This window comes from Aricia agestis, chromosome 18 (genome assembly GCF_905147365.1).
Source record: "Aricia agestis chromosome 18, ilAriAges1.1, whole genome shotgun sequence".
Taxonomy (NCBI): Eukaryota; Metazoa; Arthropoda; class Insecta; order Lepidoptera; family Lycaenidae; genus Aricia; species Aricia agestis.
Window position 1 is genome coordinate 4,364,285 of NC_056423.1, and position 18,070 is coordinate 4,382,354.

The 18,070-nt window shown below is 37.0% G+C and overlaps 2 protein-coding genes across 4 annotated transcripts; both read left to right on the forward strand.

Annotated features, from left to right (window-relative positions):
• Window positions 1-2,302: 2,302 nt before the first annotated feature.
• Window positions 2,303-12,376, forward strand: LOC121736166 (glutamate [NMDA] receptor subunit 1). 2 transcript variants are annotated; one of them, XM_042127250.1, is made up of 22 exons: window positions 2,303-2,326; window positions 2,957-3,089; window positions 3,417-3,582; window positions 3,888-4,081; window positions 4,498-4,637; window positions 5,861-6,031; window positions 6,174-6,296; window positions 6,595-6,866; window positions 6,947-7,099; window positions 7,185-7,358; window positions 7,601-7,862; window positions 8,094-8,195; window positions 8,314-8,425; window positions 8,539-8,706; window positions 9,142-9,266; window positions 9,423-9,657; window positions 9,897-10,045; window positions 10,214-10,371; window positions 10,534-10,706; window positions 10,871-11,124; window positions 11,321-11,506; window positions 11,681-12,376. In XM_042127250.1, the coding sequence occupies exons 1-21, from the start codon at window positions 2,309-2,311 to the stop codon at window positions 11,498-11,500; spliced, it is 3,462 nt and encodes a 1,153-aa protein (XP_041983184.1). In that variant the 5' UTR covers window positions 2,303-2,308; the 3' UTR covers window positions 11,501-11,506; window positions 11,681-12,376. The 2 variants fall into 2 exon arrangements, with proteins under 2 accessions (XP_041983184.1, XP_041983183.1); XM_042127249.1 differs by lacking the exons at window positions 2,303-2,326; window positions 2,957-3,089; window positions 3,417-3,582; window positions 3,888-4,081; window positions 4,498-4,637 and adding an exon at window positions 5,504-5,575 and having other exon boundaries at window positions 5,844-6,031; window positions 11,321-11,500; window positions 11,677-12,376.
• Window positions 12,377-16,376: 4,000 nt separating this feature from the next.
• Window positions 16,377-17,956, forward strand: LOC121736170 (pseudouridine-5'-phosphatase-like). Of its 2 annotated transcripts, XM_042127257.1 has the most exons (5): window positions 16,434-16,487; window positions 16,590-16,635; window positions 16,712-16,930; window positions 17,228-17,463; window positions 17,779-17,956. In XM_042127257.1, the coding sequence occupies exons 2-5, from the start codon at window positions 16,614-16,616 to the stop codon at window positions 17,953-17,955; spliced, it is 654 nt and encodes a 217-aa protein (XP_041983191.1). In that variant the 5' UTR covers window positions 16,434-16,487; window positions 16,590-16,613; the 3' UTR covers window position 17,956. The 2 variants fall into 2 exon arrangements, with proteins under 2 accessions (XP_041983190.1, XP_041983191.1); XM_042127256.1 differs by lacking the exon at window positions 16,590-16,635 and having other exon boundaries at window positions 16,377-16,487.
• The last annotated feature ends 114 nt before the right edge of the window (window positions 17,957-18,070 follow it).

Below are 18,070 nucleotides of genomic sequence, written 5' to 3' on the forward strand. Positions count from 1 at the left end.
CACCTCCGTGGCTCTTTTTATGAAGCTTGCCACAGCGTCTCCATCAGTGTCAGTGTAATAGACACAGGTGTTAGTGTGCCGGGATATGGCTACAACTGCATGAGGAACGCTGTCATGGATTGCCAGCTTTCGGGACTTGGTCTGTATGATGATCACCGAGGGACTCGTTAATCCCTGAGCTTCATGGATTGTGAGGACGCGAGAGTCCGTTCCCGATCCATAGCCTGTATTAGTGAGGGCTGCTTTCTCCTCTTGTGTGTGGACAAGATACAGGGTATTTAGATTGGTTTTAGGTATTCTCGCTCCTGAATACTTCATTAGCTTTAGGGACCGCACTATTTCCTTCGATGAATAGATGTTATTATAGACCATGCTTAAGGCGTATGCCACATCCATAGGGCTCCTGTGTGTGCAAGACAACTCCTGGGTGATGCTGGTTACCAGGTTTGGACGAGTGTAATTAAGTTTAAAGAGGTTTTCACGCTCTATAAACGGGAGTTGGTTAATATCTCCAATGAGGATAACATCGTTGGCGCCTGTTAACTGATTCGCCATGACGATTGAGCCGAAATGGTTCATGAGGGCCTCGTCAACTATCAACCTTTTGTAGGTTTCTTTTGTCCCATTTACCAGCAAAGAGGCCATGGTACGAACTTTATCTTTAACTTTGTTGCCAGTTCGTAGCGATAGCCTTTGCTTTAGATCCTCGGCTGCTTCGATTGTCGTTGTTATTATAACGTCTGTTTCCTCATTGAAGTTATTAATGATCCAAGTTGTCTTCCCACATCCAGGAACCCCATTGACCCACGAGTAGTTGATAGGTTTCGCGAATATATCCCAGTCCATGCTGGATTCGGGGTCCCCAGATAGGACTTCTGCCATTTCTAGTATCCTGTCTTCCAGCATTATTCTGGTACATTCCGCTATTACCACTATTGGATCCTCAGATTTTGTGATAAATTTGAGAGTTCCCGTGCGTTTTGTCTCATCCTCGTCCAGAACCACGAATCCGCAGTCGGCACTTAACGCCGCCATATACTGCCCTGTCATCGCCCCGGCAATTATTGTGGAGGTGACATTGTCGTATATGGCAGCTTTTGCATCCTCGAGTCTCACTTCTAACAGCTTTTGATTTTTCCGCTGATAGGCCTGCATGATCTTATTGCAGGTCAAGAGCTTTATGGTCTTATTTGCTCTTATTATCGCCTGGAACTCGAGGAAGGCATTTATTATATGATCTTCGGGGCTCTGGGCCAGTCTGAGTTTTGGCGGGAGCACTTGCCCGAGATCGGCCCTATATCACACAATATTATTAAAATATAATGAGAAGGTTAAAAGGCTACCATATCTTAAGATATTATCGTTAAAAACACTAGTTACAACTAGATATTATGCGAATACACTTGGTAAATGTAATATAATAGTACATTTATGATTTATAACATATTTAAAGATGGCTATAATTAATTATTAGCAAACGTACAACCATTAGAAGATACAACCATTAATTTAATAACGGTCTAGAATCTCTAATCTAGAGTAAGCTGTTGGTAAATAAGAACCTAGAACACTTATATTTTATAATAATACGGAAGCCATAACATGTAATCGATGATCGCTCCTATCGAAAGTGAGAGCACTGAGCATCCCAATTCCCAATACAATTAGTTAGGTAGGTACTGCAATTATGTTCACGTCATATTTAGGTACACTCCCTTTCTTTTACTGGATTCTTCCGTGTTTATTACTATAAAATGTTTGCTCAGATCTCTTCGATCATCATTTTGTGTTCATTGTCCAGTCCTCAGCACTGTTCAAGATGTTTTTTAAGACTTTGGTAAGATTTTTTCGAAGGAACCAAAGAACCATTGTGATTATAACGTTTGTCATCGTCATCATTACTAGCCACTCAAATCAATTTTAGAGTTCCGTACCCAAAGGGTAAAAACAAGACTCTATTACTGAGACTGCGACGTCTGTCTGTCCGTTTATCTGTCTGTCTGTCTCCAGGCTGTAACTCAATAACCACTGTAGCTAGACTTCTGAATTATTTGCAGATTGTGTATTGCTGTTGTTTTTATAATAACAAATACTAAAAACAAAATAAAATTAATATTTAAGGGGGGCTCCCATACAACAAACGTTATTTTTTTGGCCTTTTTTGCTCGTAATCCATAAGACAATAGCTAGGCACTTGAAAATATTTTCATACAGGCCTTAGTTATAATTTATGTCTACTATAAATGTTTGCTCAGATCTCTTCGATCATCATTTTGTGTTCATTGTCCAGTCCTCAGCACTGTTCAAGATGTTTTTTAAGACTTTGGTAAGATTTTTTCGAAGGAACCAAAGAACCATTGTGATTATAACGTTTGTCATCGTCATCATTACTAGCCACTCAAATCAATTTTAGAGTTCCGTACCCAAAGGGTAAAAACAGGACTCTATTACTGAGACTGCGACGTCTGTCTGTCCGTTTATCTGTCTGTCTGTCTCCAGGCTGTAACTCAATAACCACTGTAGCTAGACTTCTGAATTATTTGTAGATTGTGTATTGCTGTTGTTTTTATAATAACAAATACTAAAAACAAAATAAAATTAATATTTAAGGGGGGCTCCCATACAACAAACGTTATTTTTTTGGCCTTTTTTGCTCGTAATCCATAAGACAATAGCTAGGCACTTGAAAATATTTTCATACAGGCCTTAGTTATAATTTATGTCTACTTTAATAATTAATAATAATATTTAAATAAAATTAAAATTTAAGGGCGGCTCCCATACAAAAAACACAAGTTTTGGTCACTTTTGCCTCAATAATGGTACGGAACGCACGGAACCCTTCGTGCGCGAGTCCGACTCGTGCTTGGCCGATTTTTTTAGGTTGAATTCTTTTCAATTATGTAGCACATCGTGAGCACATCACATTTGATTTGTTATTGATTTTTTTTTTCAGATTTTAACATTGTTCGTGGCCTGTGTACTTGGCGACCAGCCTGACAAGCGAAGTGTGGGTTGGGATGCTCCTGCAGGATGGGTTCCAGGACTGCTGCAAGTTTCAGGAGTGAAAGCCTTACACACTGCGCCAGGTAATCGTAATCAGTAGTAATAATAATGTAATGATCTATCGGTTATACATAATATAAATATTATGGTCCTTCGAAATTCAAACCGTCCATACTTACAGATATCGTTTTTTTAGCTGCTCAGTTCACCCCATAAACTTATAATATTATGGTTCACTCTGCGCATTTGTGTTAGTTGGCTTTCGGTGGTCTATCTAATATTCAGAAAGAATATTGCAGTTTCAAGAATCTTACATGAGTTAAGAGTTCAAGACTTACATTGACAGTCGACAGAACTAAGTACTACATCGTTGCCGTCTACAACAAGCATAACTAACGTTATATTCCCAGCTGACACCAGTTCAGACGTAGCCGGCGCTGTCGCGGCGGCGAAGGCTGCGGCATCAGCAGTCATGGCTGCTCAGCGACAGGTGGCCGCCGCTAGACACGCCGCCCTCGAGCAACAGAGCATCGCCAGTGTGAAGGAGGCTGAAGCGGCGCATGAAGCTCATAAGAGGTAACATACCTATTACCTATAAATCAAAAAATTAAAAAAAGACCCGAATGACGCCTTTTAACTTTCCTTGAAGTTGATTAAAATGATTTTACTCCCGAGAGATGCCGATTGTGATCTAGTTTTTTGTTCGAAAGCTGACATGATCGAGAGTGTTCTTATAGCCATTTTCATCATCATCATCATCATCATCATCATCATCATCATCAGCCTTTAGCAGGCTGATGATAATGATGAAGCATGGCTCCTCCTGAAAACTCTCGGGAGTTTTTCAATTCCATAACTTTTTAATATTATTTATTTTGCAGTGAGGAAATAGCCCGCGCTGCCCGTGCTCACGCCCTGGAAGCGGCCCAAGCGGCCATCCATGCGCAGGCGCAGCTCGCTGCGGCGAAAGCACGCGTCGCCACCGCGCAGAAGATAGCTGCCGCTCGCGAGGCCGCAGCTGCTAAGGCCATACAGCAAGCTGCTCACAACCAAGCTGCTAGACTTCAGAGTGCTGGTAATCATTAAGAAAATTATCCCAATGACACCACTAAGTGGGTATTTTATGTGACTAGATGTTACGCAACTTCGTCGTGCATAAATCCATCCCATTGGAACCGTATATTTCCCCGAAATAAAAACTTACTTCGGTACTTTCCCGGGACTAAAATTCTCCACACAAAATTTTATCCGAATCGATTGAGGGTTCTCAGTCTAAAGAGGTGTATTACCATTTACCACTTAACAGTCACTAGGCAGGAACCAGACGGACAGAGTTTCGCATATACATATAATAACTTGGATGTATGTTAGCATATTTATTTCCAAAGAACATTGGCAGGGTGCTATACAGTGAAATACCTGGAATTTTTACACTCCATCATCATAATCATAGTGTATATTACGTCCATATCATAATATCTTTTATTTCAGATCTGGAAGCCCTGAAGCTGTCAGTGCTGCAGAGCTCTGGAGCAGCGGGCGCGGCGGGAGCGGCGCAGCATGCTGCTACCGCTGCTGCAGCGGCGCTTAAGCCCGCAGGCTGGACATGGCCTGCTAACCAATGGGCACCAGTTGGACCATGGAATTGGCCTTAATCTGATATTATTGTAAGGGATATCGATTTTAACGAGAATAAGTAAGAAGTAGCTCATATATTGTATTTTACCTGGACTATTCTAGCAGATTTAAAATATGTAATGACGACGACACTGTGCTTCTAAACTTAAAAATTGTTATAAAAAGCGAAAATTTCAAATCGATATCCTTACATGAATAGAACAAAAAAAAAGCATATAAAATGGTATATGATGACATTATTAATTTTGCTTTAATTTAGTAAGTACGTACATAGATATATAATTTTAATTGTTTTGTACTGTTTAATATTTTTAAAGAATATTGTTAATTGAAAATAAAATGTTATATGCATCACAATTCACGCTATGGTTTCTTTACCTTTATCTAATTGATATGATACGATTACCGGAGTTACCTAAAAGGGAAGCGAGGCATTTATTTTTGGAGCAACTAACTTGCTTCAAAAATATCAATATTTCTTTAACCTACTTAATTATATTTTGTAACAACGAGTCAATCAAAATATATGTAACCACCATAGACTTACTTAATATATACTGTCGTAGCATTATAGGTTTATGGTAACCACCATTTTAAAAGTTAGCCAAAATGTGAAGACAAATCAAATGATAGAACTTATTGCAAGAATATGTAAAAGGAATCTATCTAACTTGAATAAAAAAGTTATCTTATAGCCCTCATAAGTAGATATACTTACCTGTTTCTTATGTCAATGCTATATACAGCGTGTATGAAATTGAGCTTCTTGACTTTGAGAATTGATTACTTATTAGCGCGCATGTCTGGTTGTCATGGCAACGTGAGATAGGGCTCCATCTGCCGTTACTACTCAGCATCCTTTATTTGTTTTGATTACGTAAAATGTACTCACACCCAATAATGTAGGTTACAAAATAGCGTACAAAATCAGGTAAGTAAATATTAATTTATTTTTTCATGAAATCAAGCAGCGCTCTCTGTGCGTATATTCAGTAAAAATTGTTAACAAATATGCGAAAACACTATTTTTTTATACTTACCTACTTTAATACAGAAGGGTGGGGTCTATCATAATATGTTTTAAGTTCTCTAGTTCTTATCTGAATTGTGAGTTACTCACCAAAAGTATAGCTCAAACATAAAAGTCTAGGCACAGAAATATTAGATATACGGTCAATAAAATATTGTAACAATTGCAGGAAGATCCTGACAGAAGGTTAAGATTACTTTTACCATGTCTTGGTTATATTTGGTCGCTGTGCTCATTTTTGGCCAAGTGGTTACGGCAGAAATAGACAGGAGAAGATTCTCTAACCCAACCTACTACAACGTTGGTGGAGTACTGTCCAGCAATGAGTCCATCGCATTCTTCAAGGACACTATATCGGTAAGACTTCTCGATAAAAATAAACCACCCACGAAAAAAAATTAGACCATGTGAAAAGATCAAGACCAAAACGTTTCGATTCATATTTTTCCTTAGAATAGTACGTAGTTAAAAAAATTACTTACAGTGTTTTCTATTCCAGAATCTCAACTTCAAAGACCAATATGTACCACGTGGTGTCACTTATCATGATTACTCCATACTCATGGATCCAAATCCGATTAAGACAGCTCTCAATGTTTGCAAGGATCTGATCGCACATCGAGTAAGTTTCCATTATATTAAGCCCCAATTTCACCAACGGCTGTTAAATTTAACGCTCGAATTAGTATCACGTTACCTCTTTCGTTTTTCTTATGAATGAAAGAGAAGACTTGACATTTTAACAAGCTGTTAGCACTAACAGACGTTGGTGAAATTGGGGCTAAGGCTATTTTCTTGGCATGACTAGAAGTTTCTTGGCCTCCAATTAGTTAGTTTGTTTGCCGTACCGTTAAAGATAGACAGGAACCTTAAAATTGGCTTAGGGGTTGATAATGGATAACCTTACGCATCTGTTTTAGGTGTACGCTGTTATAGTTTCCCATCCATTGACCGGGGATTTATCACCAGCAGCGGTATCCTACACCAGTGGATTCTACCACATCCCTGTCATTGGTATATCCTCACGAGACTCGGCATTCTCTGATAAAAATATCCATGTGTCGTTTTTGAGGACAGTTCCTCCTTATTCGCATCAAGCTGATGTCTGGGTCGATGTGTTGAAGCATTTCAACTACATGAAAGTTATCGTAATCCATAGTTCCGACACCGATGGCAGAGCTATATTGGGAAGGTAATAAATGTAAACGTCTGAAAAATGTTAACAAGAAAACAAAATACAAGATATAAGTACAAAATATTATGTTTTTCCAGGTTCCAAACAACATCACAGAGTATTGATGAGGACGTAGACAGAAAAGTTGTTGTGGAAGCAGTTATAGAATTTGAGCCAGGCCTTGACTCATTTGGTGACAAACTCATAGAAGTAAGAAGTGCTCAAGCGAGGGTATTTCTTATGTATGCAAGGTATGTAACAAAGAAAATAGCCTCATAAATCCGAGGCTCATAAAAGTGCTAGCACGCTCAAATAAGCACGTATTTATTATTTTAGTAAAACGGATGCAGAGATTATCTTCCGAGACGCTACCTACCTAAACATGACTACAGCAGGATATGTGTGGATGGTCACCGAACAGGCGTTGGATGCTGCAAACGCACCTGAAGGACTTCTTGGTCTTCGATTGGTCAACGCTACTAACGAACATGCACACATACAGGATTCTATGTAAGTATGCTTGTAGAGAGTTACACTTCCCTAGAAATGGACGAGTCTACAATAAAAATTGTAGTAGCCTCAAAGAAGTCTAAACGTTAATACAGTGCGCGTTAAGTCAGTATTGTTACCGGAAACCGTAGGCTTAGTCTTTACTAGCTCTTCCTAGCAATTAAAAACTGGATTAAATTGTTTTTACACTAGTGGTATTGCGTATCAGCAAAAATCATCTATATACTACATCATATTTTTAGATACGTTCTAGCATCTGCAATCCGTGATATGAATACGTCAGAAGAGATTCATGCTCCGCCTTCAGACTGTGATAATTCAGGGTCCATTTGGACGACGGGAAGGATTCTATTCGATTACACCAGAAAACAGCGACTAGAGAATGGGGCAACTGGCCACGTAGCTTTTGATGATCACGGTGATAGAGTCCACGCTGAATATGACATGATCAATGTTAGAGCTCAAGGGGAACACGTGGCCGTCGGGAAGTATTTTTATTCGAAGGTATGTGTAATTGAAACATAAAAGATTTTTGGAAATGTCGTCTAAATAGAAATCAGAGACATGAACCTAAATAATTGTAATATTATATTAAGAGATTTTAAGTAATTCCATTAGTAACATGGTGTTTTCGTTTCCTTTGGGATGTCTACATTCTTGGCAAAAGCATTTGTTTACATCTTGATAGTGACCTTTTGATATATTATAATACCGCGTAATCATGTCCACTTTTAGGAAACTCAAAAAATGCGTTTGGAGCTAAAGGAGCAAGAAATAATTTGGATGGGACGAAGTCCTTCAAAACCAGAAGGATTCATGATACCAACGCACTTAAAGGTAAATATTTAATTTAAGATTTTTTTTAATAGTTTAAAAGATGAAGAAAAACCTATGATAGTCCAAAAGTATTCTAAACAAAGATGAATGTAAATTATTTAAATATCTACAAATTCAGGTACTGACCATTGAAGAGAAGCCATTCGTGTATGCTCGTCGAGTAGACTATGAGATTGACTGTGTTGCTGATGAAATACCTTGCCCTCACTACAATGCCAGTGACGAGCTAGGTACGATATTATGATATTTCAATTCTTTTTGTTTAATTTACAACATGTTTGAGACAAAGCACGGCTCGTTTTACTTCCTTCTGTAGGCAAGTTCACAATTATATATTTTGCAGATCAACTGTATTGTTGCAAGGGTTTCTGTATGGATTTACTGAGGCACTTGTCTAAAACGATCAACTTTACCTACTCGCTGGCCCTCTCGCCTGATGGCCAGTTCGGTAATTACATAATTCGCAACCTCTCACAACCTGGAGCTAAGAAACAGTGGACAGGACTTATTGGTAAGTTTTGACTTGTAAGTTGTACTATCAGAAAAGTTGATTCCTAGACAGATGAGGGGCCTACGTAGCTTGGTCGCGTTACGTCAAACCCAGCCGATAGATTATAATCAATATTGAATTGACATGATCCGACCAAATGACGTTGGTCTGGGATTCATTTTCCGCTGTTTTCTGCGATATATTGCCAGATCTCTTTCCAAACAGTTGTGTAGATATTAGGTGGTAAAAAAGGTTGTAAAGTCTCCTTACTATTTCTACAATAATTGTTACTTAATGTAATAAAAGTTAATTATTAAATACTTAAGTCTTTTATTACATTAAGTAACCATCTCATTACAAGTACTTGTTGTGATGATATTTTACAATAATGCTATGGCTACCTAGTACCTACTTGTTTACATTATTACCTAACACAAAACAATTTGTTAAAAACAGGTGAACTAGTTTATGAAAGGGCGGACATGATAGTTGCGCCTCTTACCATCAATCCCGAGAGAGCGGAGTTTATTGAGTTTAGCAAGCCCTTCAAATATCAAGGCATCACAATTCTAGAGAAAAAGGTACACTATTATTTCTTTACCCATGGCCCTCTACACTAAAAAGATGAACGCTGACGACAAGTTAATTAATTGCCAAACGATTTACAGTTAAATATCGTCATAATGTTTATGGTATTTAAAATTCAAATTATCGATAGATTTTGTAAAATATTTTAGCCATCAAGATCATCAACGCTTGTATCTTTCTTGCAACCGTTTTCGAACACCCTGTGGATACTGGTTATGGTTTCGGTGCATGTTGTCGCATTGGTACTATATCTACTCGACCGCTTCTCGCCGTTCGGAAGATTTAAGCTAGCCAATATAGATGGGACTGAGGAAGATGCACTGAATCTTTCCAGCGCTATATGGTTTGCTTGGGGAGTGCTTTTGAACAGTGGTATTGGCGAAGGTGAGCTTTTTTTTATTCTTTATTTATTATTGAGGGTTTGTTTGCATTGCGAGCATGTCACCCTCATAGAAGCATGAGCAATTTATAGTTCCCTGTACTTTATATCTTATTATCTTATAGCAAAATTAGGGCCATGAAATTCTGCTTGTAGACGCAAAATATCTCCCTTCTATCACTCAATTTCTTTACGGACATTTTGTCGCGTGATGTAACCTTTAACATATTTTTCTACTCCACAGGTACACCAAGAAGCTTTTCAGCTCGTGTACTCGGTATGGTGTGGGCTGGATTCGCAATGATCATCGTCGCTTCCTACACTGCCAACTTGGCTGCTTTCCTTGTGCTGGAGAGACCCAAGACTAAACTAACTGGAATCAACGATGCTAGAGTAAGAATTATCTATTTTTTGGATCACCAATAAACTTATTTCGTTAAGACACAGCCCATGGACTATCATCAAGTAGTAAACAAAGCAAGCGTTATTTTACGCTATTTTTGTAAGGTTTTAGGTGTTATCAAAGCGGTGGTTTTGCAAAGTTTTTTTTTTACTTTCTAGTTACGGAATACAATGGAGAACCTAACCTGCGCCACTGTAAAGGGTTCTGCTGTGGATATGTACTTCAGGCGACAAGTGGAATTGTCTAATATGTACAGGACTATGGAGGCTAACAACTATGATAATGCTGAACAGGCTATCCAAGACGTCAAGAATGGGTTGGTGACCCTTCCATATTTCTCTCCGTTTCAAAATATCATATCTAAAGAAAACAATTCCCACTATTTTTTATTTAAGGACATTACTTTTATCATTACCTTGACGATTTGCTTCGTTTGAATATAATGTCGTAATAACACGGTGGGTAAATGTTTTTCTAGGAAATTAATGGCATTTATATGGGATTCCTCGAGATTGGAATTCGAAGCAGCGCAGGATTGCGAGTTGGTGACGGCTGGTGAACTGTTTGGTCGATCTGGTTATGGTGTTGGGCTTCAAAAGGGATCACCTTGGGCTGATCTTGTAACGCTCGCGATATTGGACTTTCACGAAAGTAAGTAGGCTTATCTTGCGAGCTACAAATCTATTTGAAAGATACAATATGATATTAAGAGGTTACATCATGAAATTAAGGGTTTATAAAAAATACTAAAGCTTCTTTGAGTAACTAAATCCGCAATGTTGAGCGGTCTCCCTTCACAAAGACCTCTATTTCAGGTGGAATAATGGAATCACTGGACAATCAGTGGATATTGCGGAACAACATGTTGAATTGCGAGGAGAACGAAAAGACGCCAAATACACTGGGACTTAAGAACATGGCGGGAGTATTTATACTTGTGCTGGCTGGTATTATAGGCGGGATAGTTCTCATCGTCATAGAGGTGGTATACAAGCGTCATCAGATCAAGAAGCAGAAGAGGATGGAGATAGCTCGTCACGCCGCCGATAGATGGCGTGGGGCAGTCGAGGTAAATCGCGCTAGACTCGAAAGTATGGAATACAAATTTATTGACACTAAAATGTAACTCAATAAAAGCTTATATCGTGCATTTTACGTTATTGTGACCAGCGCATCGCCGGATTATTTAGCTGTTAGATTCGTAAGTAAACCACCCCTTGGGATTTTGGTTTAATTTCTCTTGTCTAATCGGTCTTTGTTTTCAGAAGCGTAAGAGTATGAGGGCAGCTATTTTGCCATCGCAGCGACGTGCTAAGTCAAATGGTGTGAAAGAAGCGGGGAGCATAAGTTTGGCAGTGGATAGAGGAGTAAGGAGGCGGGATGAGCCTCGCATTCCACGGTATATGCCAGCGTATACACCTGATGTATCACATCTGGTTGTATAGGTAAGAAAGTTCTTTGAACGAACACTCAAACCTAAGTGTATTAATGTGAAAAGGTTCTAAGTCCTAGGGCTGGAGCACATTGGATGCTCTCATAGCGTATTAAAAATAGCCATAAATTGCTTTATAACCTATTTATAACTATGTTACGTAGAATGCCAAATTCTCATTTGTTTCAGGTCAGGCAAAGACAAGGAAAAATAGGACAACTCACAATTTGCATCTGCTTTCCGTTATCTCGTCAAACGTGTATTCCATTAAACCACTATATTTAACAGTTCCTCGATGTATGTCGAGGAAATGTTTTACAGAATAGCGGCACCGTACTATGAATTATGATGCCTCTACGTCGCTATTAGTTATTACCTACAATAAAAAAGACTACAATGTGGAAATCGCAACAGCCGTAAAATCTAATGCTCCTAAGATATTGTTTTTTTACATGTTCGTCGCTAATATTGGCTGTGGTCTATGTTTAATTGGTTCCTTACAAAGTTGAGATAAACCCATGTTCATACTGTGGATTGATAGATTTTACTAAGGCCTTAAAGACGGTCTAATTTAAAAAAGCATTATAATAATTAATAATAAAGTTCTTTAAAATGAGATATACTAGTATAGAGCTGTGGAGTACAATTTTATTAAGTAGGAATATTTATTATTATATCCATTGTACAGTCTGTATTTTTGTCGTAAATTACACAAAGAAATATGACTAAATATATTTTTGAGTGGGTTGTGGGCTTGTGGCTGGGAGCCTACTTAATTTTTTCAATTTTATTAATTCAAAAATTCCTATTACATAATGTTGTGGTTCAAAAATTATGTTCTATTAAAATAATCTAAACGTAACACCAATAAACAACGATAGAAAATACATGAAGTGTTTTATTTTATACGAAATAAAAAGCAATGTTAGTAAGTAGTAACATGTATACTAATATTATAAATGCGAAAGTATCTCTGTCTGTCTGTCTGTCTCGCTTTCACGCCAAAACTACTGAACCGATTGCAATGAAATTTTGTACACAGCTATTCTAGAGCCTGAGAAAGGACATAGGCTACATTTTGATGTGGGAATTTTCCCACATCAAAATGTAGCCTATGTCATCTTATTTCCATGAAAATATCGATGAAAATTAATTCGCATTGTAGTTCTTACGTGGTTCTTACATGTGACAGCGGATGTCGTTTTTATTGCCGATGGCTCCGTAGCTCATGTGGTTAAGCGCGTGGTCAGCGCTCTTCCGGGGGATCCTGGGTTCGAGTCCCGCAGGCGGAACAAAAAGTTTTCAATGTTTCTGGGTCTTGGATGTGTATTAAATATCATAATAATATTTCAAAAATCTTAAATATATTTTATGTATAATGTTGTAAATATCCAGAAATATATCGATGCAATGAACATATTTTTAGTTCTAATATATGACAAAGATGGCGTTTTATTTTTTAGTTCATTGTAACATAGAACTAATCATACTTATTATGTTTTATACCATGTTTACAATAAAATCGGCCAAGTGCGAGTCGGGCTCGCGCACGAAGGGTTCCGTACCGTTATATAGAAAAATAGGCCAAAAGTTGTGTTTTTGTATGGGAGCCCCCCTTAAATTTTAATTCTATTCTAATTTTATTATTAATTATTAAAGTTCACATCAATGATATTCTATGTTACTAACGTAACTAGATTGGAAGTTTACGGTAGCAACGCGTTGCCACTTCGAAGATGCCTGCAGGCATATCTCACATACATAATGACATAACGAATATATGACTTGACATTGTCTTTTGAACAAAAAAGTGGTTACGCATTTCTGAGAATCTTTTGTAAGACATTGCTACTCTAGTATTTTAGAAACTCATTGGTTCACATATAATTAAGAATTCTGTGAAAATTTCAACTGCCTGCCTGTTGTCATTATTGATATCGAGCAAAAAAGGCCAAAAAAATCATGTTTGTTGTATGGGAGCCCCCCTTAAATATTTATTTTATTTTATTTTCAGTACTTTTTGTTATAGCAGCAATAGATAAACACAATCTTTAAAAATTTCAGAACTCTAGCTATATCGGTTCTTGAGATAGACAACGGAGTCTTAGTAATAGGGTCCCGTTTTTACCCTTTGGGTACGGAACCCTAAAAACGGTGACTTGATAAGTAATGGAATTGAAGAAACTCCTCGAAATTAACAACGACAACCAAAGTGATTACCAATTCTAGCAAAGGTCGATCTTTAAAACTTTTCCTAATATTCGTAAACGATTATCAAACCCTGGATGGATAATGGATATTGACCACTGCGTATCTTAATTCGTTACCGGCCATGGAAATTTTAAAGTCAAACTTTACGGATCTAATTCACTAGCATCAGTCGAGCACATAGGTAGAAATGGTAGAATATGTACGCAGTACGACCGAAGGCAGTATGTTTGAATAAACCTCTCAGCATGCTCTCTGGGAGAGTATATTCCGCCAAGACGAAAGAACTACAATGCTAGACAACCTACAGTGTAAATCTGATGTATCTGATCATACTATGGTGATATCGTGGACAGCGCTATAGGAACTTAAACCGTGCCTTCAAGCGTTTTTGTCACAATTGTTATTGGCAACAGTCCACAACAAATTCCAATATTAATTTAGCTATACCTACTGTGGCCCCCATCCCCTGTCTACGCCAAGCGGTCTTCAAAGAAAGGATTTTTCAAAACGATAAGCACGGAGTGACGATAAGTATCTGAAGTTCAAGTTTTCTGGGTCTTTGATGTAAATTAACAATTTCGTGTGTAATATAGATCCAACTAAAATAGTCGTAGATGGGTGTTCAATTTTCTAAAATATCGATTTTAATAACATACATTCACGCGTGCGAAGTTGCGGGCAACAGCTAGTACTATAATAATATTGATATATAAAAAGTGAATATTGTTTTAAGGTTTGCTCGTCTTCTATGTATATAAAACTCAAAGGTGACTGACTGACATGGTGATTGGTGATCTATCAACGCACAGCCTAAACCACTGGACCTATCGGGCTGAAATTTGGCATGCAGGTAGATGTTATGACGTAGGCATCCGTTAAGAAAGGATTTTGATCAATTCCACCCCCAAGGGGTTAAAATAGGGGATAAAAGTTTTTATATAATACATAAAAATATTATAAAGCGGAAGAGTTTGTTAGTTTGTTTGTTTGAACGCGCTAATCTCAGGAACTACTGGTCCGATTTGAAAAATTCTTTCAGTGCTAGATAGCCCATTTATCGAGGAAGGCTATAGGCTATATTTTATCACGCTAATACTAATAGGAGCTAAGAAATAGAGGAAAGTGTGGAAAAACGGGGGAAAATTATTTGAAAGGGCTTATTTGAACGCGCTAATCTCAAGAACCACTGGTCCGATTTGAAAAATTCTTTCAGTGTTAGATAGCCTATTTATTGAGAAAGGCTATAAGCTATATTTTATTGCGCTAAGACTAATAGGAGCGAAGAAATAGAGGAAAGTAAGGAAAAAACGGGAGAAATTATTTGAAATGGCTTATTAAAACGCGCTAATCTCAGGAACTGCTGGTCTGATTTGAAAAATTCTTTCAGTGTTAGCCTTTGTCGATAAATGGGCTATCCATTTATCGACAAAGGCTATAGGCTATATTTTATTACGGTAAAACTAATGGAAGCGAAGAAATAGAGGAAAATGTGGAAAAAATGGGGGAAATTATTTGAAAGGTCTTATTTGAACGCGCTAATCTCAAGAACTACTGGTTCGATTTGAAAAATTCTTTTAGTGTTAGGTAGCTCATTTATCAAGAAAGGCTAATAAGCTATATTTTATTACGGTAAAACAAATAGAAGCGAAGAAATAGAGGAAAATGTGGAAAAATCGGGGGAAATTATTTGAAAGGGCTTATCTCACGAACTACTGGAGCAATTTTTCTGTTATTTGGCACAGATAAGAAGTAGACCACGTGAAGGATCATAGGCTATTTTTTGTGGACTAATTTGTCTGTGAAATATCTAATTTACGAGGGCGAAGCTGCGCGGAACGTTATATTTCGCGTGGTGACGACATCACGCGTAAACGGCTGGACCCATTTTGCTGAATTTTGGTATAAAGATACTTTGAGTCCCGAAAAAGAACATAGGATACATTTTGTCCCGGAAAATGTACGGTACCCGCTTAATAAACTTTTATGATTATCGCCTAAACTATTCAATCTATTTTGATTAAATTTGGTATGGCAATACTTTCAGCCTCAGGAAAGGACAAGGGATACTTTTTATCCCGGAAAATATACGGTTCCCGCACAATAAACTTTTATGATTCTCACCTAAACTATTCAATCTATTTTGATGAAATTTGGCATAGAAATTGGAGATACTAATTTGAATCTGGGACAAGGAATGGTTTTTGTCCCGGAAGAATGTGCGGTCCCCACACAATATTATACTTTTCTGATTTGCGCGTAAACGAGTCAATCTATACACGGAAACAACTATAAATTACTGAAGTCCACGCGGACGAAGTCGCGGGCAACAGCTAGTAATACATAATACTTCTTAACGCGAGCGAAGCCGCGGGCAAAAGCTCGTTTATAATAAATATATTTACAATTCACTTTACATGGCGACTATCCATAAAATTAAAAAAAAGGTAGTTTTAAAAGTACCTGTATAAGAGAATAGCCGTTACCTAGACGTGGCTAATACGATAGTCGATAACTAACCGAGCATATAAATTAAAGTCTTTGTACTGAACTTCAAACGCAAGAAAAAAAGTAATCAGCTGATTGTCAAAGGTGTCAACTGTCAAAACAAGTTGTGAAATTTTTTGGGTTAAAATTTTAAGATTTTATTTTATATTTATTAACTTCTTTTAATAAAATCATTATAAATATTATATCGCAAATATTTTCGTTAAATAGTGTGTTTTTAATCATAATTATGGCATTCAAACCAGTTACCCATGTCTTATTTGATATGGATGGACTCTTACTAGGTTAGATCTGAATTTTTAATTTATTGTAATAAAAGCCCACCACAGTCCACAGTATGCGAAACTTTGAAAAACAAAATATTAGATTAAAATTTTATGTTTTAGAACTGTTAATGCTGTTTCAGTGCAATGCCAACCATTTTAATGATAAGTAATTAATTTATGTATAATATTTATCCCCAAATCTTTATATTATCTGTGATTATATTCTGTTATATTTTTTCCAGACACTGAGGAACTATACACAAAAGCATTCCAAAATATTCTATCTCGCTATGGCAAGGAATACACATTTGAATTTAAATTAACACTAATGGGCCTGCAAGGGCATGAAGTAGCACAGAAGGTTGTATCTAAACATAACTTGCCACTCACACCTGAGGAGTTTTCAAGTGAAGCAAAAAAACTCTTTGAAGTTTATTTTCCTGAGACCAAACTTATGCCGGGTTTGTAATTTTTTAATGTCTTATGCTATTCAAAGTTTTGTTACATTGAAAAGGATAATAAACAAGGAGAAAACATTGTATGTATTATGAATACAAAATAGCATACAGCATAGGTACCTAATGATTGTGTTCTTATTAGAAGGGGGTTTGTGTATAACTGACTAAGACAAAGATAGATTAATTTCTGTAGATTGATACTTTTAATTATTGACTTGTTAATACTTTAAGGGCCAGGAACAAACATTTAAATATTTATCTTAGAATAAGAATTTATATTTATATAAAGACTTTTTTCAGGAGTTGAAAGATTATTAAGACATTTAAAAAAACACAAAGTACCAATAGGTCTAGCTACCAGTTCCAGTATAGAGTCCTATCACATGAAAACTGATAAGCATCACCAAGAAATATTCTCCCTATTTGATTACAAGACTTTCGGCTCATCAGACCCAGAAGTGAAGAGGGGTAAACCTTACCCTGATACATTTTTGGTGGCAGCTGGAAAGTTTCCCGATAAACCGATGCCAGAGAAGGTTTGTAAAATATTATTAAAACTTAAGATACACAGAAAAAAATTGTCTCCATTTTTTGCTTATAGACATGGGCCTGCATGAGTTTCTTATGGCAATTCTTCTTCGCAAGAGTTGGGTTGAACTGTTTATGGTTATCTTTTGTTGACTTTAAAAAAAATAAGTTGTTAAGTTTAATTTAGAAATAAATTATTCATTTTTTTTTTGTTATCCGTCATTTGCATTCCACATATTGACTGTAGCAGACACAAAAAATTCTCTACTTAATTCTTTTACTGTAAACAATCATGTTTTTATAGATGTATCTCAATTTTCCAGTGTCTAGTATTTGAGGATGCTGTAAATGGAGTAAAATCAGCATTGGCAGCTGGTATGCAAGTGGTTATGGTACCAGATCCTCGTTTGAGTGCGGAAATGACGAAAGAAGCTACTCTTGTACTCAGAAGCTTGGAAGAATTCAAACCAGAATTGTTTGGTTTACCTGCTTTTGATTAGAGCATAATAAGTACAAACTAGTAACCATAGAGAAAATATACATAGTAACTTAGGAAGAACCTAAGAGAATATTGTGATTTTATAGTATATTTTATAATATGTATTATAATATTTT